This window comes from Macaca mulatta, chromosome 17 (genome assembly GCF_049350105.2).
Source record: "Macaca mulatta isolate MMU2019108-1 chromosome 17, T2T-MMU8v2.0, whole genome shotgun sequence".
NCBI lineage: Eukaryota > Metazoa > Chordata > Mammalia > Primates > Cercopithecidae > Macaca > Macaca mulatta.
The window spans coordinates 93776125-93803380 of NC_133422.1; the positions used below are offsets into that span (position 1 = coordinate 93776125).

At 45.3% G+C, this 27256-nt stretch overlaps 1 protein-coding gene across 16 annotated transcripts in view; it reads right to left on the minus strand.

Moving 5' to 3' along the window:
• DOCK9 (dedicator of cytokinesis 9) overlaps positions 1-26711 on the minus strand; it is a 299986-nt gene extending 273275 nt beyond the window's left edge. For 9 of the 16 annotated variants that reach the window (XR_013407697.1, XM_028837250.2, XM_077973901.1 and 6 more), the window contains exon 1: positions 24871-25354. Coding sequence is in view for 15 of the 16 variants with exons in the window: in XM_028837250.2 (XP_028693083.2) it covers positions 24871-24999 (129 nt within the window). In the remaining variant the exon portion in view is untranslated. Of the gene's footprint in view, positions 1-24870; positions 25355-26494 lie in introns of those variants that run through there. The other 7 variants (XM_077973897.1, XM_077973894.1, XM_077973895.1 and 4 more) reach the window with 2 other exon arrangements.
• Positions 26712-27256: the final 545 nt, after the last annotated feature.

A 27256-nucleotide genomic window follows, 5' to 3' on the forward strand; every position in this document is an offset into this window, starting at 1 on the left:
AGGCATGAGCCACCATGGCTGTCCCTGGTTCATTTTAAAATGTACCAAAGAATGGTCCCCTAAGAGCATCTGACAAGCCAACTTCTTAGAGATCTAACTCAGTAGGAATTTTACCATCTTTAAGTGATTTTAAACTTAAAAATAAATAAAACTTGTATAAAGTTTACATTTACTTTTACAGTTCACTGCCCCCTCCCAAGCAAACTTCGAATGACCTCATGGGAAACAAACAAGAAAAACAAACCCCACCAATCTATTTCATTTTTCTCGTTTGTCATGTGTTACAGATCTCTGGTCTGACAAGTTTTTAAATCACAAAGCATCCACTTATGACCTCCTTATTAAGCACCATAAATAAAAGGAAAACCATTTGGATGTGGCCTGCAGAGTAACCGATTTCCCTCCCATCTTCTGGCTTTCCTTAAAGACACGGAAAGAATGAGGGGCACTTGTCTGCATTCGCTCCCGCAAGCCTTCTACAACAGGATATCGCCATCCGCTGCCTGCTTTTCTGCTTTTTGTTCACTGCTCGTAACAGGAAAACTCGCTTTCCTGCTTTCTCAATACCAAATGGGTTACTCCTGCGAGGGAAAACATCCCTTCAGAATCCACCCCAGGGCTCCACAGAAGGCAAGAGAAACAAAAGCTGCACCATTCTCTCCCCAAATATTCCATTGGCAGGCAGCCCAGGACCGCGCCAGCTCAGTGGTTTAATATCCTGTCTCTTTGGCAGAAAAGGGAGAGAGAATTATGGAGCTGCCGGCCCAGGGTCCCCAAATCTACTCTGCGGGTGTTACCATTTGCTGGGCATCCATCGTGACACCATCTTTCGCAAAAAGATAAACCAGCCACTGTCCGATAAGGGACAGAATTAGGAAAAGATCCATGTGAAGGTGCAAGACTCAGAATACAAGAGGTCCAGGAAAGCCAGCAACAGAAGGAATCACTCTCTGTGTCAGAATATTAGAGAAGGATTTAAGAAACAAAGGAAAAGAACCAACAGGAAGGCTTGTGCAGTAAGTCTAGACAGAGGTAAGGTAGAAAAGAACAGGGGCAAACGAACGATGAAAAGCAAGCCTAGGGCATACTGAAAGATGTCACACTCTATTCATGGCCAGTGAGCCAAAACGACACTGCTGGTGACAGCCCTATAGCCCTACTCAGACTGTGGGGAACCCTTCCCAGCCTAGAAGGCCTCACCCAGCAGAGAATACACACATTCCTACCAAATGTTGGGGCTAGGCCTCACCTGGGTGTGGGTACCCAGGGGGCCAAACACCTTCCTCCACCCTGCAACTCCCACAAGTCACCAGACACCATGTCATCAGGGCTCCCTTTGCCTCGGGTGAGCATCCATATGCCTCCCAACCTGACACCCCTTGGTTTCTGGGGCCCAAACCAACCACTTCAACAGAAACATCCTCCAACTACCATCTTCACCTGCCTACAACAGGGCCTCTCAAACCATGTGTGGTGAGGGTCCTCTTTCTCCTCCAAGCCACTGGGGGCCAATACTTTTATAAAATACAAATAATCATGACAATTACTAATAAATGAAATAAAAAACAAAGACATACAAAATGTAAGCCCCAAATTTTTGCTAGATTCAACAGATTTAAAGATACCCTGTCGATTTGTTAAAAGTTTCTAAACACAAATTCTCAACTATTTTTTTTTTCCCACTCATCTTCAAGCACAACTCATCTTGTCACAGGTCAGTTATAAACAGTTCACAGACCGACCCGTCCGCAGGTTTCACGCTGAGGAGCACTCCCTTCCAACGTGAAACGGAGGCTCAACACCTTCACGGCCTCACCTCCTACTATGCTTCTCTATTCTGAAGCCTTCTACTAAGACCTGTAGATCTTCTTCCATTTGAAGTAAACTCTCCTTTATCCTCCACCTTTTTCTCTCATCTTCTCTCTTCACCAGCTAGCTTTCTCCTGACCCTTACAGATGTCTTGGTCAAAGATGTAAATCAAGACTTAGGAATGAGTCACTGGAACACAGGCAGTAGCTCAACTGTGTTGAAAGTGAAAGGAGAACAGCAGGTCCCCATTTTCTAGGGGATGGCCACAATAGGAAGCTGAAAGGGAAAATAATGAAACAGAGAGAAGGATGCAAAGAAAGCCTTATCATTATAACTGCCGTAACTATATTGATAAATAACAGGTGGCAGTGACAGTATTTGGGTATCAAAGGAAGGTGGAGTTTCAAAGAGAAGAAAGATCTATGGTCACATGAAGCAAAGAAATCTAAGAGGAGGAAAACTGAGAGCAGTTTTCCATCTATAATTTATCAATCCATGCAGTGACTGAGCTTTTATTTGGAAATGTGAAAGAAGTTCACATCTAAAAATGAACCAGGGCCCCCGTTGCACATTTATTTTCTCTCACCTGGAAAAAGTAAACTACAAAAATGTTCAAAAGAGCGTAACAAAATAAATTACCTAACTTTATATCCTCTCTCTAAATAACTATTTATGAGCTTACCATTTTTAAAGGCTTCATTTTTCCCATCAACGGGGAATGTGGAAAGGACATTCCTGAAAACTGGTATGAAGTCAAAATGTCAGCTTTGAAGACACAGTGATGGAGAAGACAGCTGGTCGGGGGCCTCATGATTAAGCACACTGATTATGACTGAGTATTTTAAAGAGGACAAGATAAATGGTTTTAAAAGCTGTATGTTCTACCCTAAACACTCGCTAAAAAATGAAGGCCCCCTAATAGCTCACTGCTAATCCGTTTCTCTCCTCGTGGTTTATAAAGGGAGATGAGATTTTCATCTGTCTGCAATGGTTTATCTGAAATTATCTGAAAGCGAAGGACCAGATAAATTCTACACTCTCCTCAAGGCCTGTGTAACGGGCTGGGTGTCCTCAGGTTTCTGCATCACCACACTCCCAGCCATGGTCAGACATGGCTGAAACCTAAGGCTACAGTTAATGCCTCTTGCTTCTTGACCTCACCTAGCCAGGGAGCTCCAAGCTCACTGTGTGGTGGGAGGAAGGAGGATTATTAATCAAAATGCATTGAATAAATATATGTCCTAATCTAATCAGGTTCAAATACACATCAGCTTAATCCCAAAATACTTCTTACACATAACTTACACATTACTTCATGCCCTCATTACCTCCTGCCTAAATTATGGCAGAAGTCTCCTGAGTAACACCTCAACCCCCAGCTTTCTAACCCCGCCCATTCCCCAGCAACTAAGCTCTGACAACACAGTCACTGTATTCCCATGGCAAAGTTCTAATCTTGGGGCCTTCCCGCTGAAAAACCCACAACAAAGAATCAAGTCAACACTCCACAGCCTGGCCTTGTCCACCCTCCTCACTCCCTGGGTGACCAGAATCTGTGTACCTCTAACCCTCCTTACATGTCATCAGACTCAGCTACTCACTGTTTCCCAAGTACACCCCAAGATTTCCTTTCTCGAGGCCAGCACTCCTATAGGTCCCTCTATCTAGAATAATTTGTATCTCTCACATTTCCTTCTTTACCCTTTTTCTGATTCCCTCCACTGGAGGTAATCTCTCTCCTCAGGCCTCTTTAACGCTTTACTTATAACTCCAATGATACAATCTTCTATTAGGTGTACATGAAGCTAATTTTGCAATCTTCTCTCTCCTATTAGTCAGTCGGCAAGATGGGACAGGATCTGTCTCGCTCATCCTGATTCCTCAAAGCACCTAGCACAGTGCTTGGCACATAGTTCGGACTCAACAAATGTGTTCCCTTAATTGATGCATGTGTGAAATTTAAAATTTATCAGTTCAGACATATGTGGGAAACAGTTTTCAAGCATCTATAAAATACATGTGCATGCTTATTTATTTGCCAATCAAATAAATACTTGCTCATTTCTTTACCCAGGAGATTAACATGACCCACACATGTCCTGAATGGCAAAAGTAAAAAAGATAAAACTAAACAAAGATCAAGGCTAACACAAGTGTACGCATCTTTACCTAAGAACCAACTTTAGTACTTTAGCATGTTTCTTAGCACTCAAAAAGTGGTGTTTTTCTAGAAACAATGACCATTAGCCCCACTGCAAATCAGTAGAATGTCACCTTGTTTCCAAAAGCCCCCAAGCTAAGTATTCAGCATCTTTTACAATCACTAAAACCCCAAGGAATGGTGCCATGCAAATTTGTGTTCTACGGAGCTTTAAACAAGATTGAATTTTCTTTTCATGCCCAGTACACACAATCATTTCAGATTATTTTTAATCTAGAACTCCATAAAAACTGATTTCATTTTCAATTCTAATGAAAACTGGTTTCATTTACAATTCTGTATCAACTATGATAGACAAAGAACTATAATAATATACTATGTTACTTAACATAAATTTAATATGTTTATATACTATTTTATTCAACAAGCTTAACATGGCTTCTGGGGTTAATTAACGACATCATCAAGATCCAAATCCTTGCATATTTTGGGGATCTATGCACCTACAGAACGTATTCTAAATGCCAAGAGAAATAAATCTCTTAAACGCCCTGTTTTCCCAGTTAGCTTAAAAGGAAATTACCTGCATACAGCTACAAAATACTAATTTTAGGAGTCCTTAGGATGTTAATAGCTACATTACCATAAAAATAAAAGACCTCCCATCCCATCTCTCTAGCCTGTTCCTTGGAGTCCTGGCCCACAATTCTCACTGCATGCATCTCATTCATGGTCACCTCTTCTGCCACTACCCAGAATATTTACAAGAGAAATATCCTATCATTACTCCCACAAGTAACAGCCATATTAAATGTCGTTTCTGACATGCGAAAGGAGTGTAATAGATAAGTAGGTCCCAGTATGTTTCTACTACCCAGAAGGCTGACTTCAGTCTTGACACCTTCCTACAAACTCCATCTGCACTGCCCACAACCTTCCTTGTTCCTTCCAGGAGCAAAATAGCCAAGAGGCAGAGGACCCTCAAAGAGGACCTCAACACCAAAGCTCCCTGGGTCCCATCTGTGTTCCTTTGTCCACTCCAGATTCCATGCTCCTTGAGGACAAGGATAGTGTCTTCACCAAATGTTTACCTTTCTTTAGTGTTTGTTGAGTCAATGAATTATCAGTGACAACCTGAGACCTACTCAACACTAAGGTATGACAGCTTTAAAAACTTCAAACAGCACTGCATTTCTCTCTGCTAACATCATCATTAAGAACTCAAAAATGACTCAAGATCTGCTAAGATCCTCAACTAAAAGAGGACACTGAATCCTCTCCAAATTCCAGGGAAAGATGCCCTGGCCTGAGAATGTGGAAAAAGATCACAAGGGAAGCCTGCAGCAGAGAAGACTGGATTCCATCCTGGCCTCTGCCCCCTCCTCTCCCAAAGGTCACAGAAGATGGAAGTGAGCTCCAAGTCTGCACCAGGCCAGACTCAAAACCAAATGATTTGGTCAGAAAGGAATCAGCTCTGCAGCTTAAATCAACTCCAGGCTGGCCAGTGACTTCTCCATTGTGCAGGTGCCACCCATAGGCACCAGACCAAGACCATAAAGGAGTAAGTAGTACGGGCAAAATCCCGTTTTCCTGACCTGAACTGCAGTGTCACTGGAATATGCGGATTCTCCCAATAAGTTGCCCAGGAGATTGTGAGGTAGGGCTGCTTTGGGGCCCATTGCCCAGGGTGGAGGATATCCAAGATGCCAAGACTCCACACTGTGAGGACAGAAGATTTTTTTTTTTTTTTTCCTCAATGTCTAACAACTGAAGCCATGAAAAACACATCTGTAGTTCTCTCAAATTCTGGGAGCTATTCTGAAACTCTCCCCCCTCAAATGGAGTTCCGTAAGCCTACAGAAAGAACCCACCCCCCAATACCCCACATGTGGTTCTCCACAGCCCATAATCCTCAACTCCCCACCTCCCACCCCAGCACTGACACTCTAGACCAGGATATGGAATCACCAACTATGACTATCCTCAATTCAAGAAACCCTCATCCGCTATTGGTGATCCTTTTTCTCTCACGCCACCTCTTACACATGACGGAAATCTTAACACCAATGTGTTGAGTAACTTCCAGGAGAAACCAACACTGTCAGGAATCTCTGCCCCTCTGAGTTTTCAGTGAAGAACTAATAAAGTCCCTTTAAAAACGTAATACCCTGGCCGGGCGTGGTGGCTTAACCTGCAATCCCAGCACTTTGGGAGGCCCAGGCGGGCAGATCACCTGAGGTCAGAAGTTCGAAACCAGCCTGGCCAACATGGAGAAACCTCGTCTCTACTAAAATTACAAAAATTAGCCAGGCACAGTGGTGGGCGCCTGTAATCCCAGGTACTGGGGAGGCTGAAGCAGAATCACTTGAACCCAGGAGGCGGAGGTTGCAGTGAGCCGAGATCGCACCACTGCACTCCAGCCTGGGCGACAGAGGGAGACTCCATCTCAAAAAAAACAAAACAAACAAACCAAAAAAAACCCTAATACCTCAATCAGTTTTTCACAAACTCCACAGAAATTAGTTAAGCATGTACATCCTTCAGTTTAAAAAAAAAAAAATTATTTAACAGCAGTTACTTTCAATCTTTTAGGAAAAAAATAACATAGAAGATTCTTAAAAGAACAGTGAAGGAAAATAAAAATGGCAAAATGAACACAGCAAAAGCCTGGGAAGGAAAAAGTTAACCTAAGAGATTAAATATCCTGTAAATTCTAGCTAGTATAATAGTTTACAGATGAACCAACTATAAATATTATGGCACCTCTGCTATCACCATAGGAACTCTGCTTTCTACTTAATAAAACAACAATATGTTAGAATGACAGATTAAATAAGTCCTCTAAACAATCTTAGAAATGCAACTCTTTCTATAACAATACAGTTTGAACAAAATTGTCATTTACAGCTGAATATTTATTTTAGCCAACGCAATGCAGCCTGAAATGTAAAATGACCTAGATTAACAGAGCTTATTCTACACTAACAAATTTTAGGTTAATGGGCCCAGGAAGGTTTTTTCTCAAGCCACATCATAATTTTAACCAAAGTACATGTAAAACTGTGATATTCTGTCCCTTCAATAACATTGACTACTAAATTAGTTCTTCCTTCATGAATAAGTTACTACTGAGACCTTTTTTAGATTAATTTTGTAATTTTTGCTTTTTCTTTCTTTCTCCCTTTCATCCTAATACCCCTTAAACAGAAATGCAGAACTCCTTTCTTGGCTTGCAGAAACATGAGTGTCAATTTCACCAACAAACTAGCTTGGACTAATGAAATATACAAGCAGGGAGGAGATCCATGGTGCAAATAGATGTTTCATAGTCTCCTATTATCTGATTACCAACAACACTTGACAACACACAAGTGTAAACAAAGTAATGTGATTATTTTCTATAGTCACCGGAAAATTCACTGGACCAGGAGTCGGCAAACTCGATTCTTGTCTCTATAACTAGCTGTATGATCACAAAGGCTTATCCATGGCTGACCTCATCTTCCTCATCTGCAAAATTAGGAAGTTGAACCAGACGACCTCCAAAGATAACTTTCATCTCCAAAAGAATATTATTTCACTTTCATGTCATGCATTTCTATAAACCCAGAGAATTAGTGGTACTTTCCAAAAAATATGTTTAATGATTCGAGTTAATCACTTGAAAGTTTTCAAGAAACTCCAACTTCAAAATTATATCTTAAAATGTTTTGACATTTTTAGACAATCTCTGCCATCTTGCCAGGAAAAGGGTTAAGGATAGCTAGGTGACCTTAATTAAGCAAGTCACTTGATTTCTCTGGTCTTTAATTCCTCATTAAGAAACGGAAATAATAAAACTATCCCTGTCTATCTGACCAGATTTTCCAGAGGCCAAAGATAAGACTTTTTTTAAAAAAAAAAAGAACTTTATAAAACAGTCAAATGCAAAGTTTCATTGTTTCACAGGGGCATCCCGCCTCTATGAGCATTAAATGCAAGGCTCTTAACTGTTGACAATATTTTTGCTTCCAACATGCATGTGTGTGCCCTCACTTCGGGAACATATTTTACATCACAATGCCCATGTGTACAAGCACTAAGATATGCAAGTGTAATTTTCAAGCATACCAATTTGAATATCTTACACATAGTACAAACTTTCCTTCCAATATTCAATGTATTTGCTTTTTCTTAACAGATTATTACCTATTCACTTAAGAAAGTAAAACAGGTGGGAAATCCTAGAATATATAAAGAACAAATCATATTCCTATCTTTTCATGTGTTTCCTTCCAACATTTTCTTATACATAAAGTTTTTACACAATTGTGACCACACACACTTCTGCTTGTTTTTTTTTTTTTTTTTTTTTTTTTTGCTCAACAATATAATTTTCCTGTGTTACAAATTCTCCTCAAGCAGCACTTTAAAGGGTTATACGGTATTTCTTTAGCTTGCCCCCATAAATAACCACAGCTTGCACTTAGTATTTACTGTGTGCCAGGCCCTATTCTAAGTGCTTTATATGCAATTGCTCACTTAAGTACAAAGATCTGTGGGGTAAGTGCTATTAAAATGTCCACTCTCTGGGTGAAGAAACTGAGAAGGCAGAACTAGTAGATGGAAGAGCTGGGGCTGAAGCCTCCTGAGCCCAAGTTCTCATGCACCATATCCTACTGCCATCCATGGCAAGAACTATCCCCCTAGTAACAGAAACTTGGTTATACAACTGCATTTCTATGTTTATAACTGAGGGAATAAACATTTGATATTTAACTTATTCTTGAAACAAAAGAGAATGGCTTACTTTAGAATCTGTAAGATCATAAAACTTTTTTCCATGAACAAAATATTGCTTTTTCTTTCACAAAAAAGTAAATAGTTCTGTATATTACAGTTAACTCTTGAACAATGCAGGAGTTAGATATACAAATACCCTGCACAGTCAAAAATCTACCTACAACTTTTGACTCCCCAAAAACTGGCTAATAGCCTACAATTGACTAGAAGCCTTAGTGATAAAATAAACAATTAACACATATTTTGTGTGTGATATATATTATACTGGTTTTATTGTGGTTTTTTTTTTTTTTTTTTTGAGACGGAGTCTCACTCTGTCACCCCAGGCTGGAGTGCAGTGGTGTGAACACAGCTCACTGCAGCCTCAACCTCCCAGGCTCAAGCCATCCTCCCACTTCAGCCTCCCGAGTAGCTGGAACTACATGTGCATGCCACCATGCCTGGCTTTTTTTTTTTTTTTTTTTTTTTTTGCCATGTTGCCCAGGCTGGCCTTGAACTTCTGGATTCAAGCTATCCATCCACCTTGGCCTTCCAAAGTGCTGCAATTGCAGGCGTCACTGTGCCCTGCTATTATACTCTATTCTTATAATCAAGTATGCTAAAGAAAAGAAAACATTATTAATCATAAAGAAGAGAAAATATATTTACTATTTGTTAAATGGAAGTGGATCATCATAAAGGACTTCATCGTCTTCATACTGAGTTGAGTAAGGAAGAGGATGAGGAGGGACTGGTCTTGCTGTCTCAGGGGTGGCACAGGCAGAAGAGGTGGAGGAGGTGGAACAGGAGGCAAGAGAGGCAGGCACACTAGGTGTAACTGTACAGAAATACATAATTTCTGTCTCGCTTTTTAGTTAATTTCTCTAAATATGTTTCTATATAGTACCAATCCTTCCACCATTTACTTTAGTTTCAGTGCCCGTATCTTAAAGGGATTCATGCCATAAAAGAAGTCAAAAGCACTCTTGAATAATTAGAATGCTTCTGCCAGACTGTCTGACGTCAACTTCTTTTCTGGCAGTGCTTCTTCTTCTACGTCTTCTTCCTCATCATGGGGCAGTAGTTCTGAAGCACCAGTCTCCACCACTCTTTTGTTAGTTGCTCTGGTGTGGTGTCTGTTAGCGCTTGAATTTCTCCAAGATCTTTATCTTGAAACCCTTCACCCCAGCCCCACCTTTTCTGCTATATCCACAATCTCTTTCATGATTTCCCTGATTGGCTCTGTCATAAATCCTGTGAAGTCATGCACAACATCTGGACACAGTTTTCTCCAGCAGAAATGTGTTTCAGACTTGATGGCTTTCACTGCTTTTTGTATAACAATGACGGTATCCTTCAATGATACACTCCTTCCAGACTTTCACAGTGTTCTATTTGGGTTGTCTTCCAAAGCGCTACGATCCTCTCCATAAAGTACAGTGTCCACTGAGCCTTAAAGGTCCTTATAGTCCCTGATTTAGAGGGTGAAGTAGGACATTGTGTTTGGGAACAAGTAGACCACTTCAATGTCTTTGGTATTGAACTCATGTGTTCTGGGTGGCCAGGGGCATTGTACAATATCAAAAGAACTTTAAAAGGCATTCTCTTGTTACCAAGGTCCTTCCTGACTTCAGGGACAAAGCACTGATGAAACTGAGGGAAACTAAAGATGGGGTTTGGCATCAGCTCACCCCCACCAGAGCATTCTTTCATGCATCCCCAGTGATCACAAAACCCATACCACTACCTCGCTGATGCTATCTATACCCACTAAGCCTGAGGCTTTAGTCATACAAAGAAAACAGCCATTCTAAATTGTTCTTCTGTGCTCTCAGAATGTTTAACCATGCCTTTTACTTAAAGAATTCCAAGGGCCAGGCATGGTGGCCCACACACGTAATCCCAGCACTTGGGACGCCAAGGTAGGAAGATCACTTGAACTCGAGTTTGAGACTAGCCTGGGCAACATGGCAAAACCCCATCTCTACAAAAAACACAAAATTGAGCTAGGCATCATGGCACACACTTATAATCCCAGCTACTTGCAAGGCTGAGATGGGAGGATTGATTGCTTGAGCCCGGGAGGTCAAGGCTTCAGTGAGCCAAAATCACACCACTGCACTCCAGCCTGGGTAACAGACCCTGTCTCAAAAAAAGAAAAGAATTCCAGGAATTGGCCATAAGAGGTCCAAAATATGGAACCAAGGTTGCAGAGTGTCTGACCTCAGGAAGGAATGCTGACCAACTGATTTAAAGCCTTGTTGCCACCGGCCAGACCACCAGGTGGCCCATCACTCAAGATAACCATCGCAACCAGATATTCTGACCAACCAGATATTCTGACCCGCATACCCTACCATGTGCTTTGCCCAGCCCACCCTGCATATCCTACCCCAATGTCAATACCCACACTTTGCCTAATAAAAAATCCCTACAGGCTCAGAGAGTTGGCCAAGGAATTCTCTCTCTCTCTCTTGTTCTGCCTCCCTTATGCTCAGGCATAAGCTCCAATGAAGGCTTTTCTTTAGGCCTCATGTCAATTTCTATTGCATTGAGGGCCCAAGAACCCATGGCTGGTAACAAAACCAATCCAGAAAAAGGGTTCTCCCTGCCCAGGTCTTCTTATACAATGAAAAGACTGGCAGCTAGCATTGATCTTTTCCCTTCAAGACTTGGGGGTTGGCAGCTTTATAGAAAAGGGCAGTCCTGATCATAAACCTGATTACATTTACACAAAACAGTAGAGTTGGCCTAAGCCTTCCTGCCTTCAATCCTGGTGCTCACTTTTCTTCCTTACTAAAAAATGTCCTTTGTGGCATTTTTTCCAGAATAGGGCACTTTAATCTGTATTAAAACCCTGTTCAGGCAGATATCCTTTCTCCTCAATGATATTCTTTTTTTTTTTTTTTTTTTTTTGAGACGGAGTCTCGCTCTGTCGCCCAGGCTGGAGTGCAGTGGCCAGATCTCAGCTCACTGCAAGCTCCGCCTCCCGGGTTCCCGCCATTCTCCTGCCTCAGCCTCCCGAGTAGCTGGGACCACAGGCGCCGCCACCTCGCCCGGCTAATTTTTTGTGTTTTTAGTAGAGACGGGGTTTCGCCGTGTTAGCCAGGATCGTCTCGATCTCCTGACCTTGTGATCCGCCCGTCTCGGCCTCCCAAAGTGCTGGGATTACAGGCTTGAGCCACCGCGCCCGGCCGGCATCTGGGAGTCTGTACGCTGCCTCTTGGTTGGCAGAACTGCTTCTCCTGTTATCTTGATATTTTTAAAGCCAAAACTCTTTCTAGAATTATCAAACCATCCTTTGCTGGCATTAGATTCTCCAGCTTCAGATCTTTCACATTCCTTTTGCTTTAAGTTGTCATATAACGACTTCACTTTTTCTCAAGTCATTAGTCTATAGGTATTCCTTTCTAGAGCAATCCTGTGCCCACATAAAAGTTGCATTTTCACTACAAGATAAAAAGGTATTTTGCAAGAAGTACAAGGTTTTTATGCATGCTGATGCAGCTACAGAAACAGCTCACAAATTTCCTTTTCTTTTTTCACAATGGTCCTTAAACTGGATTAATTTATCTTAAAATGGCAGGTAACTGCAGCTGCAGACCACAGTCTACAAAATATATCAAGTAATTCAACTATTTCTTGTAATGTCATGACTTCTCTGTTTCCTAGGAGCACTTCCAGGATCTTTGTAAGGGCTGGCACTTTGTAAGGGTCCAATGGTGTAGTTCGATGTCTATGGTATTGCACTAAACATGATATACAAGAAGGCAAGAGATCACTTTTTACTGCAATAAGCAATTTACTAGAGAGAAAAGAAAAATAGCTTGGAGCAGTCTGAGCTATGTGAACTATGCAGGCCCAGAGAAGAGACATGAGTATGGGACTTCAGGTCACCCCACTCTATGCCCAAGGGCAACTGTTTAAAGTCATTTGGTTCCTGACTAGCTGCCTCCTCCATTATCTTCATGTTCTCAGAATGTGTAATACAAAGAACAAAAGATAGCCAATCAATAGCTCATGTTGTTTTCATGTGAATTCTTGATAAACAACTCAGAAACTGCCTCTTCTTTTCCTTTAAAAATCCCTTGTAACTACTGTTAATCAGAGTGTATATTCAGGGCAATTTGAACCTTTGCTCCTGAGTTGCAGCAAACTTGGCCCAAATAAACTCTCTACTTACGTTAAATTTTGCCTCCTCTTCTTCTTTTTGGGTTCTCTTTTATGGAAAGAGGAACTGCTCACATGGAGATGACTGGTGTCACACAGTGTTTTAAGTGGATATTCACAACACAACACTCACCACAATAGCTACAGGAGGTGGCTATGAAATCATTACAGTAGTACAATATGTACTGTAGTTAATTTTATGTAGTTATGATTTAATGTTGCATCTTTATATTCATTTCTCTGGACTGTAAATGGCACCATGTATGGTCTGTGTTTGTGTGCATAAGTTTTAACAATTTTTACTTTTTATAATAGATTTGTGTATCATTTACAGTAGTAAATGATAAAATAGACTAGTATCTACACATTATTTTATGTATTAATGATATACCTTTTCCTTAATTTCTTCAACGGCCATGCAGTTCATCCGTGAGTTTTTTCAAATTGGTGCACATCTCCAAAAATGTTTACTATACACTTATTTTTCTAACCGGCATATAAGTGGACCTGTGCAGTTCAAACCCATGTTGTTCAAAGGCCAGCTGTAGTATTCTTTTTGGTTTTTTTTTGAGACAGTCTCGCTTTCACCCAGGCTAGAGTGCAGTGACTCAATGATAGCTCACCGCAGTCACGACTTCCTGGGCTTAAGCGATCCTCTCATCTCAGCCTCCTGAGTAGCTAGGGACTACAGGCGTGTGCCACCACACCCAGCTATTTTTTCTTTTCTTTTTTTTTTTTTTTTTTTTTTTTAGAGATGGGTTCTCACTTTGTTGCCCAGGCTGGTCTCAAACTCCTGGGCTCAAGTGTTGCCCCACCTCAGCCTCCCAAAGTGCTGGGATTACAGGTGTTAGCCACTGCACCTGGCCAATGGCACTATTTATCACTTTATTTTTTTAACTTAGCATGGTAAACATCTTTCCTTAGAATATTTGCCTATCTGTATGACTGAACATCTACTTTGTTAAGACAAAATGTTTAAAAAATAGACTACATGAATCTCAATTTGAATTTCAATCTATTTTAAGAGTTTTAAAATAAACTTCATGGGCTTAATAGAGACCCTGGGTAGTTCATGACCATCTGCTTTCAGATTCACTTTCAGATTAACATTCAATAGAGTGGGGAAGTCTCTACCACAGGCCCTGGCCCAGCCTGTCTTCCAATGTCACCACACCCAAGCACTATCTTAACTGTATTTATCCCTGTCAACCTCCAAGAAAGAGAGGCAGGAAGATTCAAAGTTCTGATCAGATAGTACATCTCGCTGCTACCAGTTCACCAATAAAGAGTCAAGAAAGAAATAGAAAGTAAAAGTATAAAATAAGATAAATTCACTGGTAAGGAGTCAAAAAAGCAACAGAAAATAAAGGTGTAAACAATATAATGTCACCACCCACGTGCTCCTTGCAAAACTCATTATTCAGTGAATGAACAGCACTCCCAGTGATATTTATTCCTTGTATTTTTGTTTTGTTTTGCTTTCTTTCAGACAAATGAGTTACTAAATATTTAACACAAGAGCTAGATCAGTGTCTTCTTTTACACACTGGAGTTCTATGGAATCGGTGAAAACAAATGGTCCTAACAAAGGAAATTAATCTCTAACATTTTGTACCAAGATGTGTGGCTGCTTTAAAATCCTATGCAAAGATCACACGGATTTACTGACAATCTGAACAGCTTTTCCTAAACGAAAACAAACAATGAACCAGCCTCAAAGTGATACACATTCTGATGTGCAAGAATATCAGCAAATTTGTCATATGTAGCAATAAGAAACTCATGGTATGATAGAGCCTGTGCATTAGGAAAATTAATCTGGCAGCAGGAGGAAAACTGGGATGAAATAAACAGAAATAGGTGCAGGGAAGGGAAAGTAGAGGTAATAGGAAATAAGAAAAGGATAAAATTAAGATACACAGTCAGATGTAGCGTTTTCAGGGTTTGTTCATTCATCCAAAAAATATGACTGAGCCCCTGCTATGTATCAGGCCCTGGAAAAACCATGGTGAACCAACAGTACAGGGAGGGAAAAAGACATTAAGCAAATGCACAAAAATAAATAAATAAATAAATAAATATTGATAAGTGGTCAAAAGAAAGGAACAGGCAGTGCATGTTTTAGTTTGGGTGGATAGGCCAGGACATATGAGTACAGTTTCAAAGGCCAGAGAGAGTGGCCTGGCAACTGAGAAGGGTGGCCAAGGGTCATTATTATCCCAGGCAGAAGTGAGAGCTTCTTACCTCCTGAAGTATGAGAGAGGCTGGAATACATGAGGATCTAAAAGCCCAGCCAGTGAGTAATGGGAGGGTGGTGTCTGGTAAGGAGAGAGCCTTATGGTCCAAGGGAAAGAGTTTGTATCCCAAGGGCAATGGCAAATACTAACGTCTTCAGGATTCAGAACTGAACCTATAAGGATGGAATAATTATAGTAGCAAAGAAACCAGGTAAGAAGGATCCTATCCCCTATGATATGGTTTGGCTCTGTGTCCCCACCCAAATCCCCAGTGTTGGAGGAGGGGCAGACTTCCCCCTTGCTGTTCTCGTGATAGAGTTCTCATGAGATCTGGTTGTTTAAAAGTGTGTAGCACCTCTCCCTTTGCTCTTCCTCTTTCTTACCAGCCATGTGTAGATGTGCCTGTTTCCCCTTCGCCTTCTGCCATGATTGTAAGTTTCCTGAGGCCTCTCCAGAAGCAGAAGCCTGTATAGCCTGCAGAACCGTAAGTCAATTAAACCTCTTTTCTTTATAAATTACCCAATCTCAGGTATGTCTTTATCACAGTGCAAAAATGGACTAATACACCCTACTACTGCACAAACCAGGAAAGAAAGGAGACAGGAAAGGGGACGCCAGGTTGCAGCAGGCATCAGTGCTGCTCACCAAAGATGTGAGCTCTCCTTGCAGATACACAGAAAGGATTGTACTTCCCTGCCCCTGGAGTTCAGTGTTGCCATGTGATTTGCTTTTGCCACACAAACCTGCCACATTCAAGATGGGGGCTGTCCCATCAACTGAGGTCCCAGGACAATATGGAATTAGGCTCCCAGCCCACACTCAATGGAGAGGTAGCGTGCGGAAGACATAAACCTTTCTGTTCTAAGCCACTGAGATCTGGGAGTCCTTGGCCCATAACGACTGATTCATGACAGAACGTAATGAATGTAGTGGTTCTTGAATGAGGAAGGCAAAGGAGATAAACAGAAGAGACACAGGAGGAGTTACAGGTTTCAAAGCTGGTGATGAACACAGACACTCCCCACTAAGACAAGAATGTAAAAAGGACAACCTAACTTGGGATATAAAGTGGCAATTTATGTTTCATAGATGCGGAACTTAAGGAGCTGGTAGGACAGCCAAGAAGAGTCAGGCAGGAAAACAGAAAAGCAGGTCTAGGGTGGGGCAGGGTGGGGCAAAGCGTGTGGTATAAGGGGGAGAATCAGAACTGGAGATAAAACTGTGGAAATTGCAATGAGATGGTGCCCCCCTTCGGAATAAAGGGAAAAAATTAAATTCTATAAACCAGTGGTGGAGAAGAGACCCTTTAGAAATGTCCCTGTGTGGTGACTGCAGGAAAAAGAGTGAAGAAGACACAGGAACAGACATCAGAGAGGAAGGGGGAGACGCAGGAGAATCCTGTTCCACGGAAGGGAAGAGGGTGCTGAGTGGTATGGGGTGAGCACTGAGAGGCCGCCCCACACTAAGGACACGAGCAGGTCACGGCGATAGGGAGCTGCGGACGGTGAGGAAGCAGAGGCAGACCAAACAGCCAGTGTAGAAGTAAAGACAAGAGCTGGGTCAGTAGAGCCAAGAAGCCCCAGGCCAGGGAACAGCCTAGGGAAGAGCCCGTGACAAATAGCCTCCGGCATCTCAGAAACTCCCAGCCCTCCCTCTCTCCACCACTTGCTAAATTCTGAGCAACTTTTTAAAATTGCAGAAGCTCAAATACATGACAGGAAGAAAAAGAACTATCTCTTAGAATTAAGTGGCCTTGCCCTGAGGGCTCCAATTATCACAGCACATTCTCAAAATCATTTCTCCTGTCAATATTGACCAAAGTAATAAAAGCAATACATGTCAACTGTAGAAATCTGGGGAGGACAGAAAATTGGAAGAAAAAAAGTGAACTTCCCATCATCCCACATCCAGAGATAACCACTGTTAACATTCTGCATTCTGGTTCATGTTAAAGACTAAACACAGATAGGTCAGGCCGATAGCCAGTCAACGAATGTACATGAGAGATTTATGCTAAAGAAAAACAATTTTATGACAGGTACACTTTTAAAACCTCATGCTTATCAAACCTACATTCCATACTGTACAGTACAGCTTATGCCCATGTGAATGTGGCCCTGGAGTTACAGAATGGGGTAGCCCTCCAAGCAAAAGGTTTAACTTAAGACTGTGACCGAGAGATCTCTAAAGACAAATAGCTACAGGGCAAATATTGTTTCTAAGCTTACTGTTTGACTTTTACCAGTATGGTACTTACAGAGACAGACGTTTAGTGTTAACATGGGGAGGCAACAGGCAGAGTGGCTAGGAGTTCAGGGTGTGAAGTTATAGTGCTCAGCTTCAAGACCCAGCCCCCGTACCTACACCTGTGACCTTTAGGGGACTTAACCTGTGTGTGAAGTCCTTGGATGCATTCTAGGGCATCATAGATGGGTCAATAAATGCTGGCTCCAGAAATATTCAGTCAAGATAATCAATCTTTTCCTTTAGTAACATAATAAGAGCTTGCATTTGCTAAGCACTCACTATTAACTACTTTACATGCATTTTCTTACTTAATCTTTACTTTTAAAAAACTCTCTAAGATAATAATACCTACCAATCCCAATTCTCAGATGAGCAAACTAAGGCTCGGGCAATGTACGTTGCTCGAAGTCCTCAGCCAATCAGTGGCAAAGCCAAGGCTCACTTCCAAAGCCCAGGTCCAGCTGGTTTCTTCCTGAACTTTCATACTTTAAAAATCCCTCTCCAGGCCGGGCATGGTGGCTCATGCCTGTAATCCCAGCACTCTGGGAGGCTGAAGTGGGTGAATCACTTGAGGTCAGGAGTTCAAGACCAGCCTGGCCAACATGGTGAAACCCCGTTTCTACTAAAAATACAAACATAAGCCGGGTGTGGCGGCACATGCCTGTAATTCCAACTACCTGGGAGGTCGAGGCAGGAGAATCACTTGAGCCCAGGTGGCAGAAGTTGCAGTGAGCCAAGATTGCACCACTGCACTCCAGCCTGGGTGACAGAGTGAGACTCCATCTCAAATAAATAAATAAATACATAAATATCCCTCTCCACTCTTACATGATTATGCGCCCATGTTTTATGTGGTTTCTTTTATTTTACAAATAACTCTTGTATTTCACTATTATTGATTTCAGTATGTGCTATAAGGTACGGGTCCAACATTATTATTTGTAATACCATTTACTGAATGGTAACTCACCATATCCGACTACTACTCTCATGATACCTAAGTGCCTACACACACAGGCCTGCTACTGGATTTTCCCTGCCATGTCACACCTCCCATCCCAGCCTTGGGCCTGCCTGACAGAAAACAGTCACATTATTTACTCTCAGGCTTACACTTAGGGCAGGTCTCTCTAGGAAGCATATGTTCATGGCTGGTTTGAACTTCTTTCCTGAAATAGGTTTCAAAAAGACAAATGAAAAAATCTATTTCAGGACGTGTTCTCAGCCAATCAATGAAATTGTTCCCAAAGTTGGCAACTGTATTTGTCAAAACTTCTCTCCCTTCCTCCAAAAAACTTGCTCTTCTTTGCCCAAGCTGCGCTGCTCCTTCTTGGTCCTACCTGGGCATACTAAGCATTTGTTCGATTTCTTTTTTTTTTTTTTTTGAGACGGAGTCTTGCTCTTTCGCCCAGGCTGGAGTGCAGTGGCGCGATCCTGGCTCACTGCAAGTTCTGCCGCCTCCTGGGTTCAAGCCATTCTCCTGCCTCAGCCTCCCTGGAAGCTGGGACTACAGGCGCCCGCCATCACACCCGGCTAATTTTTTTGTATTCTTAGTAGAGACGGGGTTTCACTGTGTTCGCCAGGATGGTCTTGATCTCCTGACCTCATGATCCGCCCTCCTCGGCCTCTCAAAGTGCTGGGATTACAGGCTTGAGCCACCGCGCCCGGCCTCGATTTCTTATTCTTTCTTAGAAAAAAAAGAATAAAAGTCTCCCTTATCTCTGCATCTTCCGCTCACTGCAAGCTCCGCCTCCTGGGTTCACGCCATTCTCCTGCCCCAGCCTCCTGAGTAGCTGGGACTACAGACACCCGCCACCTCGCCCGGCTAATCTTTTGTATTTTTAGTAGAGACGGTTTTCACTGTGTTAGCCGGAATGGCCTCGATCTCCCGACCTTGTGATCCACCCCCCTCGGCTTCCCAAAGTGCTGGGATTACAGGCGTGAGCCACCGTGCCGGGCTGGTCCAGTTTAACTCTTAATAAATTCTTTCCCGAATACACTGGTTCTGTGCTTTCATCTTCCTGTGGTCTCTGAACCACACGTTTGACTCTTTCCATAGTGCGCCTTGGTACTGTTAGTCACCTTAGTGTAGGTGACTGACCCGCCCACCTGTTTAGATCATAAACCCTGCATGGGCAATGGCCTACTCTCATGTGGTATCATGTTCTTAGCACCCAGCAGAGAGCCCTGCCCCAGAGTCCGCCCTCAGTAAATGCGGACAGTGATTTTTCACAGTTCCTTCCCTCCCTGTTCAAACTCAAGGCCTCACTAATGTCCTCCTGACTACTAATAGTCAAATGGACTAAAAAGCAAAGGAGTGGAACCTTCTGTTAATTATCTAATCCGATATGTGCCTCCACCCTGCTTCCTGTATTTTGGGACATTTCTGTTTTCTCCACTGAGGGGTGGAGAAAAACAGTGCAGAGAAGCTCTGGCCAGTTATCAGCTTACTGACATCTGATTTTAAATTATAGCCAAAAACGAGATTTTACCTTTCTTGAGAATTTCAAAGAACAACATTACCGGGGTCTCACGTTACCTCTGATAGCACTGGAATCTTGAGCTGAATAAACGGGGCAGTGCAGGAAGCCTCAGGCAGACTCAGGGACATTACTACCCCATACTTCCTGTCTGCCCTCCTCCAGTAACAGCCAAGCGAAATTTAGCAACGACCTGACTTGGTTTCATTTGTATTGTTGGAACTCAAAGGGGTGTGGAGTGGCATCGCTGGCAAGGGCTTGACATCGAAGAAGAGTCTGAAGCTGAACATGATGAGATAAGATCAGTACGGAAGCCGGGCAGCCCGAAGACTTGTGTATTAATACCCAAGTGCAGGACAGTCAGCACACCCATGCAAAGGGATGTGACCTGAGAGTCACACAAATCTTTCAGAGAAAAGACACTTGTAGGCCTTGAGTGGTATTAATACATCCTCTTAGATCTAGGCCATTATGATGCCATCTTTAATACATCTGAAAGACCTGAGGTAAAATCCTGTCCGGAGCTCCAAAAGTAATCATAACTCAATCCTGCTCAGGGAATTCTTTCTAGCGTTTCTTCTGAGCTTGCATACGTTCTGAACATGCCACCTTCCTGACTATTCTAAATTATGGAAAGCTAATTCTGAAATTGTGAGGATTCTTCCTTCATTACCAAAAATCATAAATTACTTTTCCTACAGTTAAAAACGTTCCTAGTAGTACCTCCACTACTTTTATAAAAGCAGCTTAGGGTTGGGTATGCTGACTTGCACCTGCAATCCCAGGAGTTTGGAATTGCTTGCGCCCAGCTCGAGACCAGCCTAGACAACAGGGCAAAACCCCATCTCTACAAAAAATACAAAAATCAGGCAGGCATGGTGGTGCATGCCTGTAGTCCCAGTGACTCTGGAGGCAGAGGTGAGAGGATTGCATGTACCCAGGAGTTCAAAGGCTGCAGCAAGCCATGATTGTGCCACTATACTCCAGCCTGGGTGACAGATAAAAACTGTCTCTAAAACAATAATAAACAAGGCCAGGCGCAGTGGCTCACCCCTGTAATCCCAACACCTTGGGAGGCCAAGGTGGGTGGATCACCAGAGGTAAGGAGTTCGAAACCAGCCTGGCCAAATTGGCGAAACCCCGTCTCTACTAAAAATACAAAAAATTAGCCGGGCATAGTGGCAGGCACCTGTAATCCCAGCTATGCAGGAGAACCACTTGAGCCTGGGCGATGGAGGCTGCGGTAAGTCAAGATCATGCCACTGCACTCCAGCCTGGGTGACAAGAGCAAGACCCCGTCTCAAAATAAATAAATAAATAAATAATAAATAAAAACAGCTTCAAATAGAAGCCCATTGGTGGAATAAGGGACTCTAGAAAAAAACAAGTATGTCTCTTATTTAACAGAGCAGGAACCCTGAAGTTCAGAGACATTAAGCAACAGTCCAAAGGGACTTAAGTAGCTGGTAGAATATACGCCAGCCACTGGCTAAGAGCTTCACCCACATAGCTCAATTAATCCTTCCAACTACAATACAAGGAAAGTATGATTATTATCTCCAATCTACAGATGAGGAAACTGAGCCCCAACAAGGTTAAGTTATATACCTAAGACGGTACAGCTGGTGAGGCATGGAACCAGGTTTACAACCCATGCTCTGAACTACCAAACCTCTAACATTAAAACCCAGAAGTCCTGACCCCATGGAGGGTTCTCTCCATTATAAAAAATTCTGGCTGGGCGCGGTGGGTCGCTCACTCCTGTAATCCCTGCACTTTGGGAGGCCGAGGCAGGCGGATCACCTGAGGTCAGGAGTTTGAGACCAGCCTGGCCAACATGATGAAACCCTGTCTCTACTAAAAATACAAAAATTATCTGGGCATGGTAGAACACACCTGTAATCCCAGCTACTCGGGAGGCTGAGATAGAAGAATCACTCAAATCTGGGAGGCAGAGAATGCAGTAAGCCAAGATCGCACCACTGCACTCCAGCCTGGCAACAAGGCGAGACTCCATCTCAGAAAAAAAAAAAAAAAAAAGAATTCTAAAGCTCGTGAAAGAGCTAACCATGTCTGACAAGGCCTGCAAAGCTTTTTTAGGCCCTGATTAGAACAAACTAACAATCAAAGATTTTTTAAAATAATCTGGGAAATGGGAAGAGCATACTAACAAGTTGTTAATTTATCATAATGACATTATAGTTATGTAAGAATAGACCCTATTTTTAAGTAATGTATACTAGTTATATAGAGGTGAAATGATACAAGGCCTGGGATTCACAATCACACATGAAAAAGAATAGGAAGAAGAGACATATGAAGCAAGTTTGGCAAAATCTTGATAATTATTCAATCTGAATGATGAAACATGAAGGTTCATTATACTATTCTCTCTACTTTTTGTATGTTTATTTTCAAGCTTTTCAAACAAATTAACACAAAATCATTCATAAAGGTCCACGAACCTGAACCCATGAAAAATGAGCTATTGAACAATGAAAAATGAGTAAGCCCATGTTATGTTTACATTTTAAAGCTTGTTTTTAATGGCAGCCTTTATCATCCGCTGAACTATTTAATTTCATTGTTTCTGATCTTATGACCATCCACTCATCAATACTTGAAGCGTGGGAAGAGCTATTGAATGCATACATAGTTTAATTTTTTAAAATCCATCTGCAGAACTGCTTTATTAGTCAGCTAGTTAAGAATATTTATTGAGCATTTATGTTGTGAGCATTGTATTAGTGCTGACCCAAGTTATCAGACACAGAGCAGAGTAATTACTTCCATCTAAGGACAGATTCACAGACCATGGGTTGCTGCTCTGCCTCCTGAGAAGTCCAGGGTTACCTTACCTCACCTCTCAGACCTTCATACAACGAAGCCGGGCCAGAACTTATGTGGCAGGTGCACCTGCTGTGGCTCCCTGACACTGGAGCCATGAGAGGAAGTAGGCAGTGGCAGAGTACCAGGCAGGAGATGGGGGGATGAGGTGTGTGGGTAATTTTTAGTATCTGTAGGCCCTCCCGGATTCTTCCTTCTGCAATTCAGAACCATCACAATGCATTTCCTATTTCCCATTCAGTCAGGCGCCCTCACATGCCAGAGCAAGCCCACCCGCTTCCCTGCATTTTGTATCTGTTCCATCACAGGTTTTGTCAGACAAGTGACTACAGACAGACAAGACTAAGAGTTAAGACAACAGCCAGGCCATCTGGCTCTTCATGCATAAGGGTGTCCAGGGAAAACGGATGTACTACTAAAGTATCATGACATAACACAGTTGGCAGGCCGTCACATGTGGGAATGGACACTCCTAGGTCACCATTAGTAGGCCATCCTCCGACAGGAAGGGGATATTCGGGGACCACTGCACATCAGCAGTGTTGTGTCTGCACCGGCACTCCTGGGCTCCACCAGCACGGCTTATTAAACCAGTACCTGCAGCACCTTGGAAATCATGGCACACTAGCACACTTTATTTACTCTTGTTCTGCCTAAAATCCCTGATGACCACGGCAGGCCCCAGATAAAGGAACCAAGTTCTGTGTGAGAACAGAAAGGATGCCAAAGAAGTTGCAGGCTTTATCCTTAACATGCACTGGCAAAAGTCAGGAAGATGCAGGAAGCCATACAGAAGTTAGCTGCTTATGGAAGAGATGGCCAGGTTCTGGTCTATTCCCAACTCCTGCTCTACTCCTTACCTAATCGACTTCCCTAAAATAGAAAAATTAAATCCCTCTTTACTACGGATCAAACTGGAGTTTGAGAAATCTGGAGTGAGTTGGCAGAGCTAGCAATCGAGAGAAAATTCAAACTGAGCAAATTGGACACAGAAATCAGCGAAGTTTCATCTCCAATCTCCACAAACGTCATTCACGCAATTTTGTGTCTGCCCATGAAGGGCATCGATCTGCCACCAAAATGATGCATCCGCCCCTGTGTTAAGGGGCCCGGCACTCTGCCCCGACACTCCCCAACACACCGCGCCACAAAGCCCAGACAACCACTTCCAAGGCCCATCTTCTTGCACTGTTCCAACAAACACCACAAGTCACACCCACCCACAAACAAGCCCGTTTCAAGAAAACAAATGCCGGCGGCAACGCAAGGGGCTGCTAAAAGTTTCCAGCTGCCCGGCAGAGCTCGCTCCTGCTCAAACGTCGCTCCACTCCCGCACCATCCAGGTGAACCTGACTATTCTAAATTATTGCAGTGCGTTTCCAAATACAGCAGAACCAGCACTGGCTGTGAAAAACTTAAGAGAAAACTTCATCTTCCTCACACCCAGAGGCCTATTCTCTAAAGACGTTCTGCCACGTGCAGATTCATTTTGGGTTGCTTGCTTTGCTTGCTTCGAACCCCCAAAGGTCACAGAAATTTGCACCAATGCTAAATTAGCGAGGGTTCCCATCATGCCCCCCAAGCTTCCCTAAAAGGCGGCCAAACTTCAGGATACCGGCTTGGGGAGGGGGGACGGGGCGCAGGAGAGAATGCCGAAGCCCTTCCCTCCTGGAGTTCAGCCCACTCAAAGTGTTCGCAGGGGCATCTCCCACCCTGAGCGCAGACTGGATGAGGAAGCCCCATCTCAATTCCCCTGCGCCCCTCCAAAACACTGGAGGAGAGGGAGGCTGGGGGAGGGATGCGGGGGAGGGGGGAGAGTGTAATTTCCCAGTTGACAGAAAGCAGGTAAATTGGGAGAAAGCGGGGTGAAAAGAGGGAGAGGGCGACGTCACTCCGCGGAAATTTCCCAGGAGGAAGGGGGCAGCTATGGGGACAGAATTTTGGGTGGCCGAGAGGGGTCTGGGAGTTGCAGCCCCTCCAGGACCTTCTCTTCTTCCCTGTCCAGCCCCCTCCCGCCCGCCCCACCTCTTGATTCCGCGGACCCAGCACGGTCTGCCGCTCCGCCTCAGCCCTGCCGACTAAGAGGCGCCCGGCCCGGGCCCGCAGCTGCCTGGGCCCCCTCCTCCCTCCCCCGGCCCGCGGTCGTCCCGCACTCACCAGGAGCACGGAGCCGCGCACCACCTCAGACACGCTCTGCCGCAGCTCGGCCGCCGTGCCCGGCTTACTCAGCGCCCGGGTGAACTTCCGAGTCTCCGCCGAGGCGGGGAGCAGCGGCGGCTGCGACATCCTCCGGCCCCCGCCGCCTCTGCCTCCGCCTCCGCCTCCGCCTGCTCCCGCGGCCCGGCCCGGCCGCGCAGCAGCCAGGTGCGCCCTCGGCGCCCGGCCCGCTCCGCCTGCCGCTCCCGGCGCCGCCGCCGCCCGCTCCCCCGGCTGCTCTCCGCGCTTCGGGCCGCCGCCGCCCGGGCCGCGCCCTCCGCGCCGTGTCACGCCCCGAGGCGCCCCCCTCGGCGTCCGCGGCCCCCCGCGATCGCAGCAGTGCCCGGGCTCGCTCGGGGTGACCGTGCGTGTGGCGGCGGCGGCTCCCCCATGCCACCAGCCTCCCTCGGCGACCGCTCGCCGGGCCGCCTCCTCGGGGCGGGGTGTCCGGCGCGGCGCGGGCGGGGCGGGGCGCCCAGAGGGCGGAGGAGGGGCCGGCGCGGCGGGACGGCGGGCCAGGCAGGTCGGCGCGGCCCGGCGCTGGAGCTAGGCTGCCAGACTGGCAGGGGTGGCGTTTCGCGCGAGACCCTCAGCGGGGAAGGTGGGGGGGTCGGGGTTGCCTCCGCTTCGGGTCGCACGTCCTAAGACCCGAGAAGGGGACTGCGCACGCCACCAAGAGGGCGCACAGCCGAGGCTGGACGATGCGCGGTCTCAGAGCCGGGTTTCCTGCCCAGGGAGCCAGGCTGCGCTCGAGGGGACCCCGATGTCACCGGGAGGGTCTGGGCTCGGTGCACCACGCCCCCCTCTGCTCCCGGGGCCTCTGCGGGGACGGAGGTCTCAGGAAAGTAGCCTTTACGCGGCACCGATCGACACCCCCAGCCGGCCGGGCGGACCTGGACGGAGCGTCCCTGCTCGGGACCTGGCGCGGAGCGCCGCGCGCTCGTGGTGGCGCCTCGGCCTCCCCACCGTTCGGTCCCCGGAGGCACGGAGCTCCCGGCGGGAGAATGACGGCTGGGCCGGGCCAGGCGTGGGAGACTCCCAGACTCCGACCTGCCGGGACGGCCAGCTGCTTCACCTTGGACGTGGGCAAAACTTCGGAGCCTCGATTATGTCGCCTGTAACCTGAGGACAACGGCCTGGAAGGGGCTCAGGTGACACGGCAGCCCTCACAGGGGCCGATTTAACCGGTCTGCCGCCCCTCCGCGCCGGACCGCCAGGCGGGGTGCCAAGGAAACCGGGATGCGCCGGCTTGCGAGCCCACCGTGACGCAGAGCTGGCGGCCGCTAGCGACAGCCACCCTGTGAGGGACTTTCCCCCCAACACCCTAACCGCTTTCCCGTCCCGAAGGGTCCCCTGCCGCCCCGGCTCCCTCTCTGTCTCTCTGAGGAAGCCCGGCGCAGCCTAACCCTCCCGGGGCCGCGGAGAGGGCGCGCCAGGCGAGGATTTGCGCCAGGCCGGCGGCGCATGCTCAGTGGTTGGGGACTGGGCGGGTACCCCGGGCGGGGAGCCTGACTGAAGGGCGGCTCTGCTGATTGGTCGGGCTGCTCACGCCACGCCCGTTGCTTCCCGGTGGACAGTTCCTTACCTGCGGGGTCGGCCTCCGTAGAGCGCGGTAGCCTTGAAAACCCAGTTTTGGGAGAATCCCTGCCGCGTCTCCGGCCCCAGTACCCAGAGGTTTCATAGCCGCCATCACTGCGGTGGAGGAGGCCGCCTGTAGCTTCCCACCCCACCAGAAAGCCTAACACTGGCCTGAAGCGTAATCTTAAAGTGGTAGGGGAAAATACCGATCTAGCGCGGAAAGCAAAACACCTCCCTTCTTGGTTTAATGGGCAGGTCTGGAGGTGAGGCATGCCGTCAGCATTCAGTAATTGCTTGCAGGATCGGATTGTTTCCCCAGTGGGTGGGGACTGGTGGGGACTGCAGGATGTAGCATTGAGTGAGCCTGACAGATTAGAAGATAAAACAAGTGTGATAATAAAAACAATTACACACTAACCCATTTCCTCCTCTGTGAAATGAGGAATGGCCTAGACGTTTTCCAGACCTCTTCTGTCCTAAGAGTGGAGCTGGGTGACAGAGCAGGTGCAAGCCAGCCTTTCCCTGCCTCCCCGGGGAACGCACTGTTCAAGAGCAACTCAGCTCGCATTGACGCCTTTCAGCTGCAGGAGTGTGGCCGCTCAGTTCTCATCTGAACTGTTGACAACAGTTGTCTTCTGAGAATCATAAATCAGAGCCTCCCTTTAGGCTTCTGACTCCCTCAAAGGTACCAGACAACACAAACTTTTCCCCTTTTGTTACCTTGGCTCTCTAAGCTGTATCTACTTCTATACAAGTCGAACAATTTTGT